The 26,380-nt window shown below is 32.7% G+C and overlaps 1 protein-coding gene across 2 annotated transcripts in view; it reads left to right on the forward strand.

Annotated features, from left to right (window-relative positions):
- The window catches only part of ADAD1 (adenosine deaminase domain containing 1), a 45,268-nt gene extending 21,657 nt beyond the window's left edge, over nucleotides 1-23,611 (forward strand). The window contains exons 7-11 of one of the 2 annotated variants that reach the window (XM_029235902.1): nucleotides 357-527; nucleotides 1,744-1,973; nucleotides 9,634-9,871; nucleotides 14,018-14,150; nucleotides 23,498-23,611. In XM_029235902.1, the coding sequence (XP_029091735.1) occupies nucleotides 357-527; nucleotides 1,744-1,973; nucleotides 9,634-9,871; nucleotides 14,018-14,150; nucleotides 23,498-23,611 (886 nt within the window). The remainder of the gene's footprint in view (nucleotides 1-356; nucleotides 528-1,743; nucleotides 1,974-9,633; nucleotides 9,872-14,017; nucleotides 14,151-23,497) is intronic. The other variant, XM_029235903.1, reaches the window with a different exon arrangement.
- Nucleotides 23,612-26,380: the final 2,769 nt, after the last annotated feature.

Genomic DNA, 26,380 nt, shown 5'->3' on the forward strand with positions numbered 1-26,380 from the left:
ATACTTCACCTAGGAGGCTGGGAGCAGAGCTGTCTAAGAAAGAAGGGAGGAATCAGTAGAGAAATGGGTCTTTTGCAGAAAATGATAGTTGAGTACTTTAATGTGAAATGAGAGTGGAGTGGTAGTCGAGGAATGATGCTTTAAGGCAGGTCACCGGGCAGACTGGGCTCTAACTGAAGACTTATCAAGGGACTTAATTCTTCATTAAGTAAGGCTAAGATTATTTTACAAGTTCCTATCAATATCAAAACTTTTGGCATATAGGGACATTGTTCATAACATAAATATAATGTTTGTTTAAGATACTTCATTTTTAAATTTTCTTACTTGATGAAGCTCTATCTCATTAATTTTAGGTACTTTTATAGACAACTTCTACTCTTCTACAGCAAAAATCCTGCTGTGTTGGAAAAATCAATATTTTGTACAGAACCAGCTTCTAATCTGCTCACTCTCAAGCAGAATATCAACATTTATCTCTATATGAACCAGTTGCCTAAAGGATCAGCCCAGATTAAGTCACAATTGTAAGTATTATGGAAGCTGTTTTTGAAGGAATCTAGGATGGCCATATCATGCATTCTGAATCCATACAGCAAAAGAACAAGTAAATTCATATCTATCCATATTCTTCCTCCAGCCTTGAGGTGTTATTTGTAGGCTGCAAGAGCCTGAAGGCTGAAAGACCACAAATTCTTTCTCCTTCCCTCCACTCAGTCTGGTCCATTACTACTACTTAAGTATTCCATGTACTTCACTGCTCTCTTTTTGATGCTGTTGAAAATCTTCTATTCCTTTCTAGTTGTAATACTTCATAAACTTTAGGAAGTATGGATTTATACACTCTTCACACACTAACACAGGAGTTAAGGAATGCAGTCTATTCTTCTGGTCAGTCTGTGGCCAAAACTTCATTATCTTGATGAATGGGTAGCATCAGTTAGCATGAAGTTTGAACAACACAGGCAAGCACAAAAAAGAAAGTAAAATTCACTTCACTCCAACCATCTAGAGATAACTGCAGTTTATAGTTTGTTTAAAAGCCTTCCAGTAACACCTTTGAAAACAAGGGTGAGTGTTTCTCTTGAGAGAAACCTCAAGAAAAATAATTTTAGATTTTACTGTTTTAACATATTTTGTTGGAGGTGAATCTTGAATATAAATTGTCAGTTTTCTTTTTTTCATTCTCTAATTTTGTAGTGTTTAAAAATTTTAATATGGAGAAAGGAAATAACTCACAAACTATGGCAGGGACAAAAATTAGGTTTTCATTTGATTTTAAGGGACATAAAGAATGGCAATAATATGAAATTTATCCTTGCTGGAAGCTCTAAATATGGTTAATTTCTGTTTGGTTTTAATTTTGTGGAAGGAAGTCACTCCATCCTACCTTGCTTTGGGTTTGCATCTATTTCTGTTACTGGAATTAAATGTACACTGGCAAGTTAAATATGTTTGAGAACAGTTCTTAGGTACATGCAGATTTTACTTTGTCAGCTTTGGGTTTTGGTTTTTTTTTTAACATCTTTATTGGAGTATAATTGCTTTGCAATGATGTGTTAGTTTCTGCTTCATAACAAAGTGAATCAGTTATACATATACCTATGTCCCCATACCTCTTCCCTTTTGCCTCTCCCTCCCTCCCACCCTCCCTATCCCACCCCTCTAGCTGGCCGCATAGCACAGGGAGATCAGCTCGGGGCTTTGGTTTTTAAAGGAAGAAACTTTCTTTTCTTTCTCTAGGCGTCTTAATCCACGTTCTGTGTCTGCATTTGAAGCCCATGAAGAGCTGAGTCTCCATGTGGCTGTTGAAGGCAAAATTCATCTGACTGTCTACTGCCCTGCAGATGTTGTTAATAGAATAAGCAGCATGGCCTCAAGTGACAAACTGATGAGATGGGGAGTGCTTGGTGTACAGGGAGCATTGCTGAGTCAGTTTATACAGCCAGTTTATATCAGCAATATACTTGTTGGTGAGTTGGATTACAGTACCTCTTGGCCTCTTTCACTAAGTCATTTCACTATATTTTATTTACCAGTGTAAAATCACAATTTGCATGCATGAAGCTTTACTTAAGGTAAAATTCAGATCCAGTGTTTTGTTGAGGTTTTCATTTCATGGTAACTGGTCATCACATTTAGTATAATATGACTTTTGCCATCTTATCAGGAGGCTAATAAGAATCAATATTTTATGTTAGGCAATTACATGTATTCTGTCTTGAATGTATACTTTTGTTTGTACAGTATTCAATTTTTCCCTTTCTTTTGGAAGAAGATGCTTCTTTGAACTTATCAAATTTAAAAGCTTATATTTAGTTATTCCTGAAATAAAAAATATTAAATGCCCATTTTGGTTCTTTCTTACTTTTATGCTTTTTTTATACATTTGGTTATGATTTGGATCCTTTTGATTTGTGAAGTGAGTGGGAAGTAACTAGAACACAAATAATGTGAACTAGTAATTTATTTCTTTCTTTGGTAGGGGCTATTATAGAATGCTGTATTTATATTTGAATGGTTTTCCAGATATTATCCCATTGACAGACATTTTGGGCACTCAATTCTATAGTTTTCATAAAGCCCTAAGAGTTTCAAAGCTTCAGTTACCCTTGGGAAACAATTTAAATACTACCATTACTTGGCTGTTCTTTGTTTACTGCTAATTTTTCGTAATGATGGCCCATATGCAAGCTTTGGATCCTCGCATGAGAAGTAGTTTTACTTTTAGAAAGTGCTGTTTCTTTTATTCTTGTGGGGTTTTTTTGTTGTTGTTCTATACATTTTATACCCATTTCTTTAGGAATTTCTCCTATAGACAGTATTTTTTCAGTTCCATGTATATACAGAATATTTTATTTTCTTCCCATTTTTGTTTGGTTTGGCTTTAATAAATGATAAAAATGAAATAGTAATTATTTATTTTTCTAATATTAAGCTTATTTTCTTTGTTTAGGAAACCTGTTACTTGGTTCACAATTCAAAAGATTCAAAAGGGTATTCAGTCAAGTCTTCCTTCTATCCTAGGGCCCTAGGAACCCATTTTACCTCTGTGGCATCCATTGTTACTAGTTTGTTTTTCTTTCCAAAGGTAGTTTATGCTTATAAAAGTATATGCATATTTTTTTGTATTTTACACCAGTGGGATCATACAATTCATACTTTTCTGCACCTTGCTCTTTTCATTTAACAAAGTGTCTTGGAAATTTTTCCATATGAGTATATGAAGAATTTTTCATTATTATAATTCATAACTCTCTGTATGGTATTTCTTTGTACAAACGTATTATAATTTATTTAACCAGTTGTGGGTTAATGGAACTTTAGATTGTTTTTAATCTTTTGCAGCTACCAAATGCTATTGTGAATCATGACCTTATTACACTTGTTATTGACACATGTAAAATATATCTATATAAAATGAATTCCTAGAAGTAGAGTTGCAGGTCAAAGAGGTATGCATTTGCAATTTTGAAAACTATTACCAAGTTACCCTCCAAATCATATTCTCACTAGCAATATTTGAGAGTGCCTGTTTGCTCACACCCTAAAAAGTGGTTATTTCTAACTCTTTTTCCAAATATTTATTCTTGTAGATGATTTATTTCTTAGATTTAACTTGGATACCAAAATTATGCTTTATGATGTTTTCTTTTAGTCAGTTCAGATACTCTCTCAGACATTTCAAACTTTTCTCAGTCTTCTTTAGGAAAGGCAATTTTTGTTCTTGATAAGTGTCTACAAAATGTCTAATAAATGTCTGTGCATTCTCTAGAGTCACAGTTTGGCATGCAAGGCTTTCTTTGACTTTTGTGAAGAAAGATATTTTACAGTTTGCCTTTTGTATGACATAACTCCGTACTATATTTAGTTTCTTAAAAGGGTAGAATCTTAGATTCTTTTAGAATTATTTAGTGTTTAGTGGTTTGGACAGGGGCTTAAAAATTAGACCTCATCATTTTGCCTGTCATCTTGCACGTAGCAGTAGGAATACCAGGTAGCAATAAAAATACTATGAAACTTGGTAAAATTGCTTCTGATCTCTTTCTTTGCATCTTTATGGAACATATCTAAAGTTAATTAATTGGTGTTCTGTCTGGCATAACCTAAACAGATTTTAATGTTTGTTAAAAATGCAGATTTCTCAGCCTCTTAAGATCTGTACTGTATGTCTGGGGGATAACCCCAGGAATATATGTTTTAAAAGAGCACCACCAGGTGATTCTGATACAGATGATTTGAATGGCTCACATTGAGAAATACTCAGAGTGTCTGTATACTTAAAAGTGTGATATGTACAGCTAAAAGAATCTTAAGAGTTTATTGAACTAGTCGTGTAGTACAGCTTCTCACTTATTATACAAACTCTTACTTTTTATTTCACATTGGAGTATAGTTGATTAGCAATGTTGTGATAGTTTCCATTGTACAGCAAAGTGATTCAGTTATACATTTTCCCGTTTAGGTTGTTACATAATATTGAGCAGAGTCCCCTTTGCTATACAGTAGGTCCTTGTTGGTTATCCATTTTAAATACAGCAGTGTGTACATGTCAATCCCAAACTCCCTAACTATCCCTTTCCCCCACCCTTCCCCCCTGGTAATCATAAGTTTGTTCTCTAAGTCTGTGAGTCTGTTTCTGTTTTGTAAATAAGTTCATTTGTATCATTCCTTTTCAGATTTCGCGTATAAGTGATATAATGTGATATTTCTCTTTCTCTGTCAAACTTACTTCACTCAGTATGACAATCTCTAGGTCTGTCCATGTTGCTGCAAATGGCATTATTTCATTCTTTTTAATGGCTGAGTAATATTCCATTGTATGTATGTACGACATCTTCTTTTTCCATTCCTCTGTTGATGGACATTTAGGTTGCTTCCATGTCTTGGCTATTGTAAACAGTGCTGCAGTGAACATTGGGGTGCATGTATCCTTTCAGACCATGTTCTTCTCCAGATATATGCCCAGGAGTGGGATTACAGATCATATGGTAGCTCTATTTTTAGTTTAGTTTAGTTTTGTTTTTTAAAATTATTTATTTATTTATTAGCTGTGTCGGGTCTTAGTTGCAGCATGCGGGATCTAGTTCCCTGACCAGGGATCAAACCTGGGCCCCCTGCATTGGGAGTGCAGAATCTTAGCCACTGGACCACTAGGGAAGTCCCTATTTTTAGTTTTTTAAGGAACTTCGATACTGTTCTCCATAGTGGCTGTACCAATTTACATTCCCACCAACAGTGTAGGAGGGTTCCCTTCCCTCCACACCCTCTCCAGCATTTATTGTTTGTGGATTTTTTTATGATAGCCATTTTGACTGGTGTGAGGTGATATCTCATTGTAGTTTTGATTTGCATTTCTCTAGTAATTAGCGATGTTGAACATCTTTTCATGTGCCTCTTGGCCATCTGTATGTCTTCACAAACTCTTTTTATGCCATTTCTGATAGAGGATCATCTAACCCTGCCTTAAAAGGATCCAATAATGTGGAGTATAAGATTTAAAGACAATCTATTCCATTAATTGATAGCTCCAATTGTTTTTAAAAATTACTCTTTAGAATTGAAATTTGTTTCCCTTTAATTCTGAACTAAATGACAATGCAGATTAAATCTAATTATTTGATGATAATGACCTTGTCCCCTTTTCTCTTAAGTCTTATGAAATCTTTTGCAATTCTTTATTTTGATGCTTGAAAAACCTAAGATATTTTAGTAGATCAATTAAAAATGGAGAGATTATTATAAGACTTCATTTAACTTTTCAAAAACTTTTTGGAGGGCTTCCCTGGTGGCGCAGTGGTTGAGAGTCCGCCTGCCGATGCAGGGGACACGGGTTCGTACACTGGTCTGGGAAGATCCCACATGCCGCGGAGCTGCTGGGCCCGTGAGCCATGGCCGCTGAGCCTGCGCGTCCAGAGCCTGTGCTCCACAACGGGAAGTTTTTGGAAACTAATTTTATACTGTAGATGTTTTCAGATAATTCATTTTGTCATTTTATGGTGATAGTCTTTCTTTTTTAAGAAAAATGTCTTAAGCTTGCACTATAAAAAGGCACTATTATTTGTATAGAAAATAATCCAGAGTAATCTGGAAAAAAATTCATTTTGCTTAGTTATTAAAAGAGCTGGATTTATATTCGTTTTCAAGCCTTTTAAGGTGTATTTGCAAATTTGTTATCCTGTTAAGATAAAGTTTTCTGAATAAATACCTCAAGAATGTTTATCCAGAGGTGTTTCCATTCAGGAGTCCTTTTCAATACGCTAATTTGAATTGTACAATTCCATTATAGGGAATACTAAATTCTGATTCCCTCTTAGTGAAGGAATCTATTTTCAACATAGTTCATGAACTTTTAAGAAGCATGTGATAACCTTAGAGATTCTGTTGTTCATTTCTTTCTTTTTTTTGTTTTCAGGTCAGTAATAAGAGGTTTAGAATGTTAATAAAAATACATGCCCAAAATCATTCAGTTTGCCTGCTGGCAGAGCCTGGACCCACACTCAGTTTTCATAACTTCTCATGCTTCTGCCTTTTGTATTAAATTGAGCTCTGACAGCTTTGTCTGAGCCTAGCCAGTGACTAGAATCCCACTATTGTGTCTGCTAAACTTGACACTCTTGAAAGGCAGGTGCTTTGCGACACTCATCTTGGTCTGGTTTGTACCAGGAGGTCAATAAATGTTTCCTGGATAAATGCTTTGAGTCAGCATGTTTTATTTTTTAAAATGCTTTTATTTTTCTTCTTAATACCAATTCTGCTGCCTGGAACACTTGAAAAATAAATTTTAACTATTATTCTTTACTCATGTTGCACTTCAGGTTCACCTGGATAGCTTTTAAAATAATATGGGAATGGCATTAGTATTAATATCCCCATCCTTACTGATTCTAATGTGTATCCAGAATTGATGATTACTGCTCTCTGATAATCTAATCTTTTATGTTCCTTTTTCATCAGGTGTTTATTGAGCCACCTACTATATGCTAGGTGCTGTGCACTGTTAAATAACTCTCAGGGGCACCATTCACATAAAATATAGAATGAGAATTAAGAATACAAAGATAAGATGCTTCTGCCTTCATGTCTTCTCCTATTTAGACATCATTTGTGTTTCACAGGAGCATGATTTGTTTTCTCCAGCTGTTCTGTAATTTGTGGGTGGCGGTGTTAAAATGTAATGCCTCAGACTAAATATGATGTTTCAGATATGATATGAGCAGTGCATAGTTCTATAATAATGCTGAATTCTTTGACTTAGACACTGTATTTTTATTAATGCAGCTTCAGTTTGTATGGGCACACCTCAAAGATATTGTGGGTTCAGTTCCAAACCACCATAATAAAGTCAATATCACAATAAAGTGAATCACACGAAGTTTTTGGTTTCCCAGTGCACATAAAAGTTATGTTTACACTATACTATAGTCTGTTAAGTGTGCAATAGCGTTATGTCTAAAACAAAGCAACGTACTTACCTTAATTGAAAAGTACTTTATTGCTGAAAAAGGCTAAACATCATCTGACAACACAAGGTTGCCAGAAACCTTCAATTTGTAAAAATCGTAATATCTGCAAAGTGCAATATAGCAAAGTGCAATAAATTGAGGTATGCCTTCATTACCTGTTTCAGCAGCTGTTTCTGTTCACTTATATTAACTTATGGTAGACTAAGGTCCTGAGAACTTTTCTTTTTTTTTTAAATTTAATTTTATTTATTTTTTTATACAGCAGGTTCTTATTAGTTATCCATTTTATACATATTTAGTGTATATATATCAATCCCATCTGAGACCTATTCATGCAGAAAAGTTCTCAGGTCAGGTTTGCTATAGTCTTTACTAAGATTTAACCTTTGCCTTTAATCTTTGAGTTTTATGTTATTATTTCAAATCATTTTAGATGAATCAAATCGAAATTATGTGATATAATTTTAGAGATATATTTTCCCGGGAACAGGATTTAGCCTCAAGATAAAATTAAAATCATACCTCAGGTATAGCTAATAATTAAAGCATACATATATAAATGGAGAAAGTAAAATTTCTAATAAAATATTAATATACTTGATTTTTTTCTATTAAATTTTATACCACCACGTTAAAACATCTAGGTGAAACAATTTGATGTTTACAGAATCTTAACGTGGAGTTACTGGTAGGTTTTTATTTTTCTTTTTCCAAATGTTATCTTGCTGTTTTATGCACAACCAATGTCATTATCTTATTACAGTATGTCTTAGTCTGTTTGGGCTGCTACCAAAAAACAAAATACCATAGACTGCATGGATTAAACAATAAACTTTTATTTCTCACGGTTCTGGGGGCTGGGAAGTCCAAGATCAAAGGGCTGAGAGATTCATTATCTGTTGAGGACCTGCTTTCTGCTTCATAGATGACTGTCTTCTCAGTATGTCCTCCTATGGTGGGAGGGGTTAGGGTCTCTTTTATCATAAGGGCACCAATTCCATTCATGAGAGCTCTGACCCTCATAATCACCTTGCAAAGGTCTCACCTCGAAATACCATCACATTGGGGATCAGGTTTCAGTATATGAATTTTGTGGGGACACACTTAGTCTGTAGTACAGTGTGTAATACGTAACATTTTTTTTAACCCATGTTTTCTGTTCATTATAGATACAATGACTATTCTACAGACCTTATTTCTTCTTTTTTCCTACGTCTAAGTATATCTTTAACTTAACTAGCCTGTATTAGGCAGTATCTCTTGATTTGGAACATTGAAAGGAGTGCTTAGAAAAAGAGTGTCAGAAGCAACTCATGTTCTTTTTACATCATTTTCTAGTTCCCAAGTAATCATAGTGAGTGTAAGCCCAGTAGCCATCTCAACAGTTCCAGTGATGTGAAAACAAAACTTTATCTGTGAAATATGTCTACTGGTATATAAAGATTTTCTTGTTGTGAGAACTTCAGACCCTCTAAGGAGGAAAGAGATCTGCTTTGGAATTATTAATTTTTAAATAGGAATGACTGTTCCCTAACTTCTATTTTAAGTTTGACGCAGCCCATTTTCTTATACTAATCATCTTTTTGAGCTTTCTTCTTCAACAGTAATTTTAACTGAGAACTCAAAGCTTTTGGCATTGGCCACAGTTATAATCAGAAATGGTCATTCTTTAAAGTACTTCATGTTGTGAAACTAAGCCATGTGGTACTGGAACAGTTGCAAGCTGTGGCTCTCAGATGTGGAAAAATAACACACTTTAACCAACTATTTCTCAGCTACATATATCTGCTACATTATGTGCTGGTTTCATGCTGTAATCTTAGAAATCAAGACAGAATGAGCCAGTTCTCTCTGGCAGAACCCTGTAAAAGTACTGATTTGTTTCTGGTCAGGTCTGGCTTTTTGCTTTTATTCACTGGAATGTCAATTCATTATTTTCTGTAGAAGATTCTTTTTTGAATGGAAATTCTGACTTATTACCTTGTCTTGATTCTGGTAAAGAGTATAGAAGTAGCTACTAAGAGAGTAGAAGTCAGAAAGAGAAGGTTGCAAGATACAGGATAAAGAAGTGAACTATTTACGATTAAACTTTTATTTATATCCTTTTTTTTCAGTATAGTCTTTTCATACTGAACTTCTGAGTATTTACTTTGTTTTTGCTTTGTAGGTGATGGGAATTGCAGTGATACTAGAGGCTTAGAAATTGCTATAAAGCAACGTGTTGATGATGCACTCACTTCAAAACTTCCAATGTTTTACTTGGTCAACAGACCTCATATTAGTTTAGTACCTTCTGCATATCCATGTCAAACAAACTTGGAATATAAATTCCTGAGTCTGAATTGGGCACAAGGGGACATTTCTTTGGAGATTGTGGATGGCGTAACTGGGAAGACCACCGAAAGGTTAGCGTCACTAATTTCTTCAAAAATCACATATTAAGCAAAACAATACATTTTAATACGATTTTTAAAAACTCTCTTGTTTTTTGAATACAATTTTTTGAATTGTGATTAATAATAATAATAGTTATCAAGTGTGACTATGTTGCAGGCATTGTACTAATGAAAAAACTTTTTTTTCCTGATGAGAACATAGGCCTGGAGAAGTTATATAATTTACCAAAGTTACATGGTAAATGGTAGAGCCAGCATTCAAAATCAGTCTCCAGATCCTTTGTTTCTCTAGTGATCATTAGCAAATAATATATTTGTTTTAAAAATTCAGTTTTTCCTACTGAATCTGAATGTCTGGATTTAGGGCTCCAGAATCTGTATTTTTGACAACTTTCCCAAATATTGTTTATGTACACTTGAGTTTGAGAACTATTGTACTATGTTATACTGCTTTCTTATAAAAACCTTGTGGGTTAGGTGATATTGTTTTTTTTTTTACAGGTAAAGAAACTGAGATTCAAGCTAGTTTAAATATCTTGCTTAAAGTCACCCAACTATTAAGTGACACAAGTAGGATTCTGATCTGGGCATTTTATTTCCAAAGCCTTTGTTCTTAGCCATAATACATTATGCCTTTTAGACATTTCTTTGTAATATTCCTGTCGTTGATTATCAAGTAAAACTAAAATCCTCCTTTTAGTGTGAAAATACATTTATAATGTGGTAATGAATAATGTTAAAAGTTTAAGTGCCTAAATTTACTTTCTTTGTGAAAGACAGATTTAAATTAAGATCACATACAAATGTTTCTTGGTATGAACTGAGTCAGGCATACTATTGATTATTTCAACTAGGATGAATTATACTACTTATGCATTGAGTCAGCATTAAGAAGTGTATTTCTGTTAATAACAGACTACACACATACAAACAAAACAGGTCTTCTGTGGAAGACATTAAAAAACTGTTTACTGAGGGACTTCCTGGTGCTCCAGTGGTTAAGACTCCGTGCTTCCAATGTGGGGGGCATGGGTTTGATCCCTGGTCAGGGAACTAATATACCCCATATGCCACATGGCAAGGCCAAAAAAAATAATAAACTGTTTACTGAAAACATAATAGTATAACAAAGATGAAATTAATGTAAAATGAGCTTAACTCATTTATTATGGCTAAGTGCTTGCCAGGTGATTGCAAAGAAAGCAGATATGATCTGATTATTCATCCCCAAAGCATTACATAAGGCAAAGGACACTTTAGCAATATAATCCACGAAGAAGAACAGTTCTGAGTAACTGCAGCAAATAACATAGTATCAACCTTCATAAAGCAGAAATTACAGAAAATAAAAGGATAAATAGAAATACACTATTAGTTGAGGCAATAATTCACCTCTTTCAGTTCCTAGTAGATTGAGTAAACAAAACAATAAGCAAGAATATAACAGTCTTAAATAACAATAAGGTAGATTTGATTAATTTCTTTAAAACTCTGTACCATAAAATATAAAATATACCTGCTTTTCAAGAACCTGCAGAACATTAACAAAAATTGACAGTATGTTAGGCCACAAAAAAAAATCTGAAATTCTAAGAAGTAAAAGTGATGTAGGCAGTGTTCTCTGATTGTGATGCAATCAAACTGTAAATAACAAAATCAGAATATTTAGAAACCACTTTCATTGGGAAAAAGAAGTTCTCCAACTTTTGGCTCAAAGAGGAAATATAAAATGAAATCACAGAATATTTAGAATATTTAGAAAATATTAGAATATTTAGAAAACACGGATATTTAGTGCATTGCATTTCAGAACTTGTAGGATATATAGCTAAAGCAAAGTGAATGGAAAAGCCAATTCTTTAGATGCTTATAGCAACAAATAATGAAAATAAACAGAATGAAGAAGTTCATAAAACTAGAAATGTAAATTAAAGATCTAGAGAACTGAAGAAGTTAGAAATGATCATAAAAAACTGATTCTGTGAAAAAAAATCAGTAGCTAATCTCATATATACTAATGAATGATAAAGGCGTAATTACAGAGAAAATTAAAAGAAGTCATAAGAAACTTCTTTGCCCTACCATGCAAATATATTTGAAAATCTGGGTGCAATGCATATATTTCTAGGAAAATATTTTTCTAAAATTGGTACGGAAGAGGGAAAAATATCTAACATTATTTTCTTGAGAAAGTTACCAAGAAGGCGCCCTACCTCTTTTTCAAAGAAAACACCATTCTGAGGTGGTTCGGATTAATTTTATAAACCATTAAATAGCAGGAACTTCCAGTGCTATCTAAAAAGATAGAAAACATTCAAATACTTTTATGAAGCAAGTGTATCATTGATACTTAAATCTAATAGAAGATTGCTGTCCCCCTACCACAAAAGTTACAGACCAAGCTCACTTTTATATTCAAGCATAATTGCTAAATAAAATATTAGGAAGCAGAACCTTAAAATAATATATTTTATACAATAATACCAAGTGGAATTTTTTCTAGAAATGTGAGAATAACATAATAAAAATAATACCAAATTAGAAACTCGTATTAATATAATTTGTCATATTAATTGATCTAGGGAAAAACACCATATATTCATTTTTATAAATTCTAAGAAGACATGTAATACAGCTCTACAACTATTCTAGATAAAGTTACTCAATAAAAAAGGAATAGATATTTTTGTTAAGGGTAAAATATATCTTTATTAGTCCAAAAGTGCCATCATGATTAATGATGAAATCTCAGAGTCATTTCTACTAACATCTGAAACAAGACATGATTGTTTACTGTTATTGCTGTTATTTAACATGTTATTTAATGCATTTGAACAAAAGAAAGAAATGAGAGATATAAAATATTGGAAAGGAGGAGGTAAAATTACGACTTTTTGCATATGGTATCATTTTATACCTGAAAAGCCCAAGCGAATCATCTAAAAATCCACCACCAAAAAAAGGTATGATGGTGGAAAATTAATATATAGAGATTAGTACATTTCATTAATAGGCGTTTATGTTAACTATTACTGCATATAAACTATCTCAAAATTTAGTGGCTTAAAACAACAAACATTTATTGCTGTTCAAGTCCTTAGGTCAACTGAGCTAGATTTGGTCGGGCTCTCCCATGTGTCTGGGATCCACTCTAGGTCAGCTGTAGGGCATCTTGGCTGATCTTAGAGGGACAGCTGGGCTCTGGTCCATGTGTTCTCTCACCTTCTAGTAGACCAGTCTTAGGAGGCTCACATGGCAGAGGAAGGGGTCCCCAGAGAATGAAAACACAAAGCCTCTTGAGGCCCAGGCTTGGAACTGGCACATAGTCTATTTTATTCACCAAAACAAGTCACAAGGCCAGCCCAAATTCATGGGGAGGAGCAATCAACCATAGTTAGTGATGGGAGAATCTGAAAAGTTACATTGTAAAGAGCATGGAGACAGGAAGGAATAAAGGATTTTGGCAATTTTTGTAATCTATCAGGAGAACAACTAATGAGAAGATATAATGAAGGGAAAGAGTTACAATAGCAAGAAAGCTCATGATCTGTGGACCCACTTCTATTAGAAACATAGAAAAATACATATCTATATGTGCATACATACACACATATATATGGAGGGTGGTGAGGTGAGTGTGTATAATTTACTTTTTTAGTGAGTCAAGATTTACAAAGAGTGAAATGTACAATTTCATGAGTTTTTTTATTTATTTATTTATTTGTTTGTTTATTTATTTATTTATTTATTTATATACATGCCTGTGTAACCATTACCCCAGTCAGAATACAGGACATTTTCTTCATTTCAGAAAATATTTTTTTGCCCTCTTCTAGTCAATCCTTGGTAGAACCACTGTTTTAATTTGGATCACCATAGATTAATTTTGCTTCAAACAAAAGAAATGTTCCAAATATCCATCCTCTGCTTTAATTTTTAATGCAGTACTCTGATAACTTAAACTATAATTTCATAAAAGAAATTAACTTCAGAAAGTTAAATATTCAGAATAATTTTATGTAAAAAAATTTCACTATATGCACTGTACATAATTGAAATAAATATTTGTAGATTCTGTGTTGATTTTAATCCCTACAAGTGCCAACATAAATACTGAATAATGATTAGTGAATGTTTCATTCTTTTCTACTTCAGTTCCCCATTTAAAAGTGGTGTGTCAATGGCAAGTCGGCTTTGTAAGGCTGCAATGTTAAGTCGATTTAACCTGCTTGCCAAAGAAGCTAAAAAAGAAGATTTACTTGAAGCTAGTACATATCATGCAGCTAAGGTAAGTCTTAAAAGGAATGAAGCTAATCACTGAAATAAAAATTTAAGACAATAATAATGTAATTTTATGATGATGATACATAGCAAAAGTTGAGTAAATAGTTCCTGAAAATAAGAGATTACCATGTAGTGATAAAATTAATTTTTAAGTGAACATGCTGGAAATTGGATATGTAAATAAGTGTTGCCCCTGAAAGTAGCTACCTCAGTATGGTGTGTACCTACTTTGACAATATTGATCAAAACCTACTGTCATACCCAGAGGAACAAAATGGTAATAAAATTTCTTATGTATATGATATTAGCTATGTTAACGATAGTATTTAAGTATTCTAAAATGATATATTAGTATATTCATATAAATTAATTTGCCTATCTTAAAATTGTGAAACACCTTTAATTTGAGTTTGTGATTTGGGCTTAAGTGATGTAGGTAGCCTTCTTCTATCTTTAAATATATATATTCTTTTTTTAGTATTACGAACATAATTCATGTTGAGTAGAGAATTTGGAATTTTAAGTACAGAAGGAAAATATTACTTGTAAATCCACCTACTACTCAAATATAATACTCTAATCTTGTAATGTAAGCATGTTATTTCAGTTTCTTATCATGTATTTATATTTTTGTGTATGTATATATTTTAAAATATTAAGCTTATATTATATATGCTTGTTAATCTGATTTTTTCATTCAACATACTAAGACCTGAGCCATTTCATAATATGTTATATCCATGTTATCAAATTATTAAATACAAATTGTTTTTAATAACCTAATTTCAGTTTCAGTAATATAGTATTATGTGAAAGTCTCTTAATTTCACCAATATCTTAATACTCAAACTGTATAATTCCATCCTGTAAAGCAATTAATATTAACTGTAGGTTTGTTTGTATATACAAACATTTTTAAGTATAAAAGCTTACCTAGACAATTTCGGGTTTGGGCATAAAGAGGTTGCAAGTCATCTCTGTAAAAAATATAAAACTGGACAAAATTATCAGGGGAAAAAAACCCCTTCTCACAACTCTGGAAATTAACTAAAGGCAGAAAACACACTGAAAAGTGTATACTCTTGTAAAACTTTTAGAACTTTGGGTAAGAACAGCAGGAATTTGTGGCACCTTTGCCCAAAGCTGTTCCTGTTCTCTCTCCTTCCTCTCTGCTAGTTTGAACGGCAAGAACTGTAGTTTTATCAGATTGAGAATGCCACCAAAAGTAGTAGATTTTCTGCTAGAGGGGATGAACTTGATGTGTGGCAGAGGGTGAAAATTTGTGACTTTTTCAACTAAATGTGCCAAACCTGGTAGAGGAAAATAATGGAGAAAATCAGTAACTTCGCTGGCCCAAGGTTGCAGTCCTTGGGGCAAGTGGTATACCAGTTAGTAACTTAACAGGGAGATCTTGGAAGTGAAAGAGCCATGGAAGCGTTGAGAGAAATTCTCTATATATCCTTGGCTGACTGAGAAATTACACTCATGTGCAATGCAGACTCAAGAGAACCTAGTAAAGAGTGAAAGTGTGAAATAGAACTGCCTGCAACATTAAATACACTGTACCACCCACCCCTCCCCAAATGAATTGATCAGAAAAAGGTAGAAGCCTTTTAGGTTCAAGGTGTTTGAGCATAATGTATGCTGAAATCTTTTCCTTATCACTAAGCTATTTGTTTATCACTAAGGTTTGCAGATACAGGGTAACCCCTAGGAAGCCAGGCTAAAACATAAAAAAACTGGAAAGAGACAGTACACACCATGGGGAAAACAGATCTCACAATTGCAGCAAACTTAAAAAAAATAAAACAGAATCCAGAGTTGCTACAATATATTATCTAAAAAGTCTGTTTCAACCAAAAATTATGGGATATGTAAAAAACAGGAAAGTAAAACCTATACTCAGGAAAAATAACATTCAATAGAAACTGGTTCTGAGTGGATCCCAGTGTTGAATATAGCAAAGGCTTCAAAGCAGCTATTATAAATATGTTCAAGTAATTAAAGGAAAATACAACAATGTTTCAGTAAATAGGTAATCTCGGTAGAGAAATAGAAACTACAAAAAGAAAAACCCCAAATGAATATTCTAGGATTGAAACAATATATAATAACTGAAATGAATATAATTCTCTAGATGGGTTCAACAGTACGTTTGAAATTGCAGGAAAAATATCAGTGGACTTTGAAGATAGATCAAAAGAAATTATTTTAAAGGACAGAATGAAACAGGTTAAAGAAAAATGAACAGAACTTCAAAGATTTGTGGAACAGTATTAAGTGTACCAACTTATGTTGGGTTGCCTCCATTTTTTAAGTAAAAATAAAAGACACATTTTTCATTTTCACCAAGAACTTGATTGAACAACATATTCACCCTTTTGTTCCACTACCTTCTGCCATTTTTCAGGCAACTTCATAATTCCATCTTCCCAAAACTTTTTCTTTTCGAGTAAAGAACTGCTCTGTGTACCTTTTACAGTCTTCCAGGGAATTGAAATTTTTTCCATTAAGAGAATTTTGTAAAGAGCGAAATAAATGAAAATCCAAAGGTACAATGTCTGGTAAATATAGCAGATGAATCAGAACTTCCCAGCCAAGGTGTAACAGCTTTTGCCTGGTCATCAAAGAAACATGCTGTCTTGCGTTATCCTGATGGAAGATTATGCATTTTCTGTTGCCTAATTCTGGATGCTTTTCATCTAGTGCAGCTTTCAGTTGGTCTAATTGGGAGCAGTACTTGTTGGAATTAATCATTTGGTTTTCTGAAAGGAGCTCATAATGGAGGACTCCCTTCCAATCCCAGCATATACACATCAACTTCTTTGGATGAAGACCAGCGTTTGGTGTGGTTGGGTGGTGGTTCATTTCACTTGCCCCATGATCTCTTCCGTTCCACATTATTGTACAGTATCCACTTTTCATTGCCCATCACAATTTGTTTTAAAAACAGAATATTTTCATTACATTTAAATAGAGAATCGCATGTGGAAATACAGTCAAGAAGGTTTTTTTTGGCTTAACTTACGTGGAGCCCAAATATCAAAGTGATTAACATAACCAAGCTGGTGCAAATGATTTTCAGCACTTGATTTGGATATTTTGAGTATGTTGGCTATCTCCCACATGGTATAACTTTGATTGTTCTCAGTGAATGTCTTGATTTGATCGCTGTCAACTTCAACTGGACTACCTGACCGTGGAGCAACCTCCAGCAAGAAATCTCCAGCACCACACTTCAAAAACCACTTTTGACACATTTGATCAGTCACAGGACCTTCTCCGTACACTGCACAAATCTTTTTGTGCATTTCGGCTGCGTTTTACCTTTCTTGAAATAATAAAGCATAATATGCTGAAAATGTTGCTTTTTTCTTCCATCTTCAGTATTAAAATGGCTACACAAAAATTCACCAATTTTGATAAGTCTTTTTTTAAATGCACGATGATATGACAGCTGTCACATACAATCTAACAAAATTGTTTTGAATGAAGTTGAAGACAACTAAGTGATACTAGAGCCATCTTACGGAAAAAAACAAATGAACCTTTTGACCAACCCAATGCTAGGAGTCCTAGAAGAAAAGGAGAGAGAAAAGGGATCAGGAAAAACACTTGAAGAAATTACTAAAAATAACCCCATATTTGAGGAAGAATATTAACAGATCCAAGAAGCTCAAGAAACCCCAAGAAGGAAAAAAATAAAGATTCATACGTAGATACATCATAGTCAAACTGCTTAAGACCGAGACAAAGAGAAAATCTTGAAAGCAGCAAGAGAGAAAATAGTTATCAACCATAGACCAATACATTTAAGGCTGATTTCTCATTAGCAGTAATGGAAGCAAACCCAGAAGAGCCAAAGCAATCTTGAAAAAGAACAAAGTTGGAGGATTCACACTTCTTGATTTCAAAGCATACTACAAAGCCATAATAATCAAGATAGTATAATACTGGTATTAGTATAAACATATAGATCAATGGAATATAATTGACATTCCAGAAATAAACCCTGGCAATTATGGTTAAGTGATTTTTAACAAGAGTGCCAAGATCATTCAGTGGGAAAAAATAGTCTTTTCAGTAAGTAGTCCTAGGACAACTGAATATCCCCATGGAAGAGAATGAACTTGGACTTCTGCCTCATACCATATACAAAAATGAACTCAAAATGAATAGACCTACGTAAGAGCTAAAACTATAAATCTCAGAGAAAAACATAGGAGAAAATATTTGTATTCCTAAGTAAGAAAAAAGGTTTCTTAGATCTGATAACAAAAACACAATCCAAAAGAGAAAAAAATAGTATTTTAAACTTCATTAAAAGTAAAACTTTTGCATTTCAAAAATTATCATTAGGAAATTTGCAAATCATATATTTAATAAGGGACGTGTATCCAGAATACACAAAAAACTTTTGCAACTCAATAATAAAAAGACAGATGACCAAATTTTTTGAATGAGCAAAGGATTTGAACAGACATTTCTACAAAGAAAATTTTAAAATGGCCAATAAGCATATGATGTTCAACATAGTCATTAGGAAAATGCGAATGAAGACCACAGTGATATACTGCTTTACACACATTAGGACATAGCTGTAATAAAGAGTGACATTAACAAGGGTCAAGAATGTGAAAAAATTGGAACTATCATGCATTGCTGATAGGAATATAAAATGGTACATCTACTTTGGAAAACAATTTAACAGTTCCTCAAAAAGTTAAATATGAGTTATCACGTAACCCAGGAATTTCACTCCTAGGTATATGCATAAAAGAATTGAAAACACTTATCCACACCAAAACTTAAACATAAATGTCTGTAACAGTATTCATAATACAGAAAAGGTAGAAACAATCCAAACGTTCATCCACTGATGAATGGATAAACAAAATGTGGCATGTCCATACTACGGACTACCATTCATCCATAAAAGGAACTCTGAAGTACTGATACATTCTACAGTGAGGGTCAACCTTGAAAATGTTAAGTGAAAAAAGCCAGCCACGAAAGGCTGCATGTATGATTCCATTTATATGAAATGTCTATAATAGGCAAATTCATAGAAACAGAAAGTAGATTACTGATTTCCAGGGGCTGTGGGGAGGAGAGAATGAGAAGTGACTGCTAATGGGTCAGGATTCCTTTAAAAACAAAAGCAAAATAAAAACATTGCCAGGTAGACAAAAATTAAGAAAATTTGTTGTTAGCAGAACTTCTCTAGAAGGAATTCCAAAGGAAGTCCTTGAGGCTTAGAAGAAATTATACCAGATGATAACAAGTCTACAGGAAGGAATAAAGAATACTATAAACAGTAATTATGTGGGTAGATATAAAAGATGTGTATATTTTTTTTTATTTTCTTTAAAAAACCAAAGTTGTTTAAAATTATTTTAGCACTGTATTATTGAATTTTATAATGTATGTAAGTGGAGTATAAATGGCAATAATAAAGGACAGAGAAAGAAATGGATCAATATTGGAACAAAGTTGCTATATATTAGCAGGATTAAGTCAGTATGAATCTGAAGCAGACTATGGTAAGAGAAAGAGGTATATTGTAATTACTAAAGTAGCCATGAAGAGAATAGCTGGAAAACTACAGCTAAAACATCAACAGAGGAATTAAAATGGTGTACTAAAAATGCATTTTTAAAAGGACTAGAAGGCAATAAAGAAGCAGAGAAATAAAGGACACAGGACTTGGAAAATAAAGTGAAATGGCAGACATAAATCCACTATATCAATAATTACATTAAATTTGAATATTCTAAATGCTCCAGAAAAAAGACAGAGATTTTTCAGATCGGGCTAAAAAGCAAGATCCAACTGTATACTATCTGTAAGAGACACATTAAATTCAAAGACACAAATAGATTGAAAGTAAAAGGATGAAAAAAAAGACATACCAGGCAAACAATAGCAGTAAGAGAGCTGGAGTGTTTACATTAAAATCAAACAAGTACACATCAAGATGAGCAATATTACTGGAGACAAAGGGTAACGTGTTATAGTGGTAAACGGTTAATACATTAGGAACATAACAACAATTATATAAGTATATGGGTATAACAGCAGAACCCCAAAATACATAAGCAAAAAATGACAGCATTTAAAGGTGAACTGGAGAATTCTACAATTATAGTTGGAGGTTTTAATGTTCCTCCCTCAGTAATTGATAGTTCAACTAGACAGAAAATCAGTAAGAATATAGAAGGCTTGAATAACACTACAAACCAACCAGACTAAACACTATACACAACAGCAGAATATACATTCTTTTCAAATACACATGAGGCATTCTCCACTATAGGCCATATAGGCCATAAAGCACGTCTCAATAAGTTTAAAGGATTAAAATCATACAAAGTATGTTCTAACTACTATGGAATTAAATTAGAAAACAACAGAATGAAATCTAGAAATAATTATACATTTGGAAATTAAACAACTTCTATTCCACAAGTCAAAGAAGAAATACAAAGGAAATTAAGAAATATCTCAAACTGAATGAAAATGAAAATACAGCATATTAAAATTTAGAGAATATAATCAAAGAAGTGCTTAGAAATGCATAGCTTTAAATGCTTATATTAAAAAGGAAGAGAACCATAAAATCAGTTATTTAACCTTCCACCTCAAGAAGTTAGAAGAGCAAATTTAAAAAAAAAAAAGAGAATAATATAGGATGGGTTGGAAATTAATGAGATAAAAGACAGGAAAATCAATAGAAAAATCAATGAAATCAAAAGCTGGTTCATTGAAAAAAATCAGCAAAAAAATTCATAATACTTTAGCTAGACTAAAGAACTAAGAAATAACTGAGAAATAAGAGACAACGCAAGTGATCAAAATCTTGATGAAAGAAGAGTCATCACTGAAGACCCCAAAGAGCTAAAATAATTATAAGGAAATACTATAAACAACCTTTTGTCAACAAATTAGACAAGTTAAATGAAATGGATGCATTCCTAGAAAGACAAATTACAAAACTCGACTAAACAGAACATCTGAATTGAACTAAAGTAAAAAAAAAATTGAATTATTAGTTAAAATTCTTAAAGAAAAGCACAAATGCAGTTATGGGTTTGCTGGTGAATTCTACCAAACATAACAGCAAAAATTAACATAAATCCTACAAAAACTGTTTAATAAAATAAAGAAGGAGAGAATGCTTCCCAGCTCATTTTATGAGGCCAGTATAATAACCCTGATACCAAAAGTGGTCAGAAACATCACAGGAAGTGAAAACTACATATCAGTATCTCTTAGGAACATAAATGCAAAAATTATTCATAAGATATTTACAAACCAAATCCAGCAACATATAAAAAGGATTATACACCATGACCAAGGAGGTTTATTCCAGGATGCAAGGGTGATTTAACATCAGAAAATCATTTGATGTATTATGTGAATATATTCAAGTTCAAAACCCACATACTTATCTCAGTAGATGTACATAATGCATTTGACAAAATCCAACACCTATTCACAATAAAAACACTGAACAAATAAGAAATAGAAGTGAACTTCCTCAACCAGATAAAGGGCATCACTGAAAAACTACAGTTTACCTGACAATGCTGAAAAGCTGAATACTGTTTCCCCTTCCCCCAAAGATTGCTCTCACCTCTTCTAGTCAGCATGATCTGTAGGTCCTAGGTAGAGCAGCAAGGCAAGAAAAAGGAATAAAAGGCATCCAGACTGGAAAGGAAGTAGAAAAACTGTCCTTATTTCTAAATGATATTGTATGTAAAATATCCTCTGGAATCTACCAAAAACAACTATATTATATGTGAATTTAGCACACAGTGTAAGAACAATATAGAAAAATAAATTGTATATGTATATACTAGGACTGAACACCCCAGAATTACACTTGAGAAAAAAATTTCATCCACAGGAGCATAAAAATAAACTTAGGAATAAATTTAATAAAAGAAGGTAAGACCTGTACACCAAAAATGATGAAACATTGCTGAGAGAAATTTAAAAAGACCTAAGTAAGTGGAGAGATGTACCAATTAATAGATTGGAAAACTCAGTGTTTTTAGAATGTCACTTCTCTCCTAAATAATCTATGGATTCAGTGCAAGTTCTTTCAAAATCCCAGTAAGCTTTTGTGTAGAAATTGACAAGCTGTTTCTAAAATTGTTACGTAAAATCCAAAGGACATAGAAGAACCAAAACAATTTTTAAAAAGAACAAAATTGGTAGAGTACCCTACCTAGTTTCAACAACTTACCATAAAGCCACAGTAATCAAGACAATGTATTGATGTAATGATAGACATATAGATCAATGGACATATAGATCAATGGAACAGAATAAGAGACCAGAAATACACCCACACACTTACGATCAATTGATTTTGTACAAAGGTACAAAGTAATTTAATGGGAGAAAGAAAAATCTTTTCAACAAATGGTGCTGGAACAGTTGGGTATCTGTGGGCAAGCCAAAAAATTAACTTAGACTTATATCAGTCATACAAAAACTTCAAAATGGATCATAGAACTAAAAGAGGTAAAAACTATAAAAACTTCCAAAGAAAATGTGAGGAAACATTTGTCTTCCTAGGTTAGGCAAATTTTTCTTAGATATGACACCAAAAGCACAATCCATAAAAGAAAAAATTGATGGACTCCAGAATTTAAAACTTGGATTAAGAAAATGAAGATACAAGCCACAGAATGGAAGAAAATACTTGCAAATCATACACTTGACAAAGGTCTTAGATCTAGAATAGATAAAGAACTCTTATAACTCATTATTAAGTGGGCAAACAACCCAGTTTTTCAAAGTGGCAAATAATATATACAAATGGCTAATACACATATAAAAGATACTCAGCCTGATTACTCATTAGGGAGATGCAAAATCAAACCACAATGAGATACCACTGCACACCTACTAAAATCCAAAAGACTGACTACACCGGGTGTTTTTGTGGAGAAACTAGAAACCTGTTACACTGCTGACTGGAATGTTAAAATGGTATAAAGCACTTTGGAAGACAGTTTGGCAGTTTGTTATGGAGACAAACATATACTTACCATGTGATCCAGCACAGGTGATTTTTATTCTGTTTTCTCTATTTTCAAGTTTTCTGTAATGAGTATGATTACTCTTCTAATTAAAAATTAAAGAAGAAAAATTGTCTTTTAGGAGTGTTGGGAAGGAAAATTTTTAGTTTCAAAAACAATACTGAGGAAAATGGGAAATAAAAAAGATTTTTCTTAATTTTTAAAATGTCAAACTAAAGAAAGAAGATTAGGGCTACTTACTTTTCATAAGCCTAATTCTGCCTATATTCTATAATTCAATATTTTTTTCTTTCTGTAGCATATGTCTGGATCCTATCAAGAAGCTAAAACTTTGTTGAAATCCTACTTACAGCAGCATGGCTATGGCTCCTGGATTGTGAAATCTCCCTGTATAGAGCAATTTAGTATGTGAATTAAACCATTGTCATGTTAGAAATCGTTTTTTTTTTCATGTGTTTTGACTACTAAAATTTTTTTTTAAATGTTGGTGGTGTTCAGCTTTTAAAATCAGAGTCATGCAACAGCAGTGTTCAGAGATTGCTGAAATTTTGTAAATATTCGTGTCAATTTATGTTGAAACATTAGGGTTTTAAATGTTTTTTAGTTTTTGAAAAAATAATTACCTGCTTCATTATATAGCTATTTTGTATTTATTTTTATAGACATTATAAAGCCATTACCCTTTTGTAATTTAAAAGAATATTCATTTTCTTTTAAGTTTTTGCTTTAAAGTTATTTGTTCAGCAAAGATATTCAGCATTGTGTCCTGATATCTCACTCGTTTTTTCTTAATTAAAAATTGGAATTCAAGAATATAAATAATAATTCTTACTCATTTGTTGATTAAATCAACAGACATTTGAATGTCTAATATTTGCCAATAACCATAGTAAGAAACAGTAACTAAAACATCATTTCTCATGTCAGAGAAGCTCTTGAATGCAAACTGAACATGTAAATGCAGAAAAATGTTAACCATGTTAGGGAATAATTTGATACATTAGTTATTCTGATTAATAGAGGATTATTGTAAATGCTTTAAGATTGCCTATTTTCAGGTATTCTGTAAGATTCATCCAAATATTATTCTTTATAATTTAGATTAGTAGGGACTTCTAATAATAGATCAATAAAAGATTATTTAGCTTTATATTTGTATTTGTTTATACGGTTAGATGAAAGAGAAAGTTTAGTTACTCTTGGGTTAGGATATATATCTTTATTGAAGTTGGGAGTTTGTTCCATGCTTTAGCCTCTTCAATCTCTTCCTTAGTTTAAATCACAGATGAATTAAGCATTGGCTCTCAGACTTTGTTCCTCTTAGCTTGGATCTTTATTAAATTAGTCTCACTCCAACTCCAACCCATATGAACTATTATAATCTCTGATAAGGTTAATGTAGGGTTTTTGTGTTTTTGGATTTGTTTTTTGTCTATTCTAAAAGTATGGTAGAGTTTAGTTTATGAACACTGAAGTCATTCTGGAAAGACATACTTACATGTCTTTCAGTAGACTAGATTTTATACTTATCAGTAGGTTGAACCCTGTGAAATTGCCATTTTTATGGGGGGAAAGTAGGTCAAAAATGGTCAAATATGGACAGTTTCATGTGGATCAACATAAATATACTGTTATTAATAAGTTCCATTTCCATCAATTAGATGATATCTAGTGCTTATTTCTCTAAATTGGTATTTCCTTCTAAAATCATTTTAGTCTCTTATCTGGGTTGATTCCATCTACAGCTAATTTCCAGCCTTTATTTCTATTACTTTACCTCTCTTTGATAGTAAATTGCCTCTAAAAATACAACACCTTTCATCTTCTCTTGGCTCTTCACATTTGTGGGTATTCTGCTTTTGACTGACACAAAATAAGGAAAAGCACCAAGTGGTTAATATTTGCTTCTGAAAGTTTTACCTAACTAGTGAAAGGTCATATGTTAGACAATTTATTTCCTCAAGAAAATTTTAATTTTAAGGGTAAGATAAAACAAATATACCCAGCTGTTTTATAGACAGAATCTAGTAAGTGCCACTTATTTATTCAACAAGTGGTCACTGAGTGTCTCTGTGTATGTATTATGTCTACTTAACTTACATATGGTGTTGTGATTTAGAGAAAGATTATATTCTAGAGAGGGATAAGCTATATAAAGGGTAAAGGAGATAGCATTTAGTAGAAGGCAGTCATTTAGCAGAAGGGGCAGGATATAGATGTGAAACCCAACATTGGCTGTTATGACTCTTGACAATTGTAAATTATTTAATTTCTTTTAGCTCCATTTTTTATCTTTGCAAGGATGAAATTGGTACTTGTGGTTGTTATTCTTTGTTCAGGGTTGGAAGCTTAATAGAAAGGACTTCAGGCTGCCCTTCATCAAAAGTAGAAATGCTTATTATCTCTTCTATATATAATGTGTTGGGGTTGTACAAAATATTTTGCTTTAAGAAAAGCAAACTTTTTAATATAAATCATATGTAATGTTTAATTTATAAGCATGCTGAGCACAATATTTGTAAGCATGATAAATACGTTATTAGTGGCAGATATTTTTCAAAGATTTTTATAAGAAAGGTAGATAATTATGAAATACTTTTATGTAGAAGGTTTAGGGGTAAGCTATTTTTCAATACAGGAAAAACATATTATTCAAAGTTCCATTTATTTTTAAAGTTCTGTTGGGAAAAGCAAACTTCTAAATTTAGACTTCTAAACCTCTACTTCTAAAGTTGTTCAAAAACCCATGAAACTAGTTTAAAGTCCTCTTTTAGCTCCAAGGTTCTGTTATGTTACCTGAAGCAAGCACTGAAAGATGGGTAAAATTTAGAAGGTTGAAATGAGAGAGAGATTGCATTCCACTTGAAAATTATGAAGCAAAGATTAGAGGGGAAATGTTACAGTGTTTGAGGCCAATAAAGAACACTGGATGGAAGATTTGAGAAATGAGTCTAGCAGATGTTCTCTGTTTGGTAGGCAGAAGGGAGTCCTTGAAAGATTTTGTGTAGGGAAGTGACCTACAGTAAAACAGCATTTCACAACATTTTCTTTATTTACTTTTTATGGAAATTTTCAGACATACAGAAGTAGAGAGAGTAGTACCCATCACACATGTATTATAAATCATGGCATGATTATTAAAACAATCTTGTTTCATATATACCTCCCCAAAGTAGATTAT

Source organism: Monodon monoceros, unplaced genomic scaffold (assembly GCF_005190385.1).
Source record: "Monodon monoceros isolate NGI ecotype Baffin Bay Population unplaced genomic scaffold, NGI_Narwhal_1 Super_Scaffold_20, whole genome shotgun sequence".
NCBI classification, from domain to species: domain Eukaryota; kingdom Metazoa; phylum Chordata; class Mammalia; order Artiodactyla; family Monodontidae; genus Monodon; species Monodon monoceros.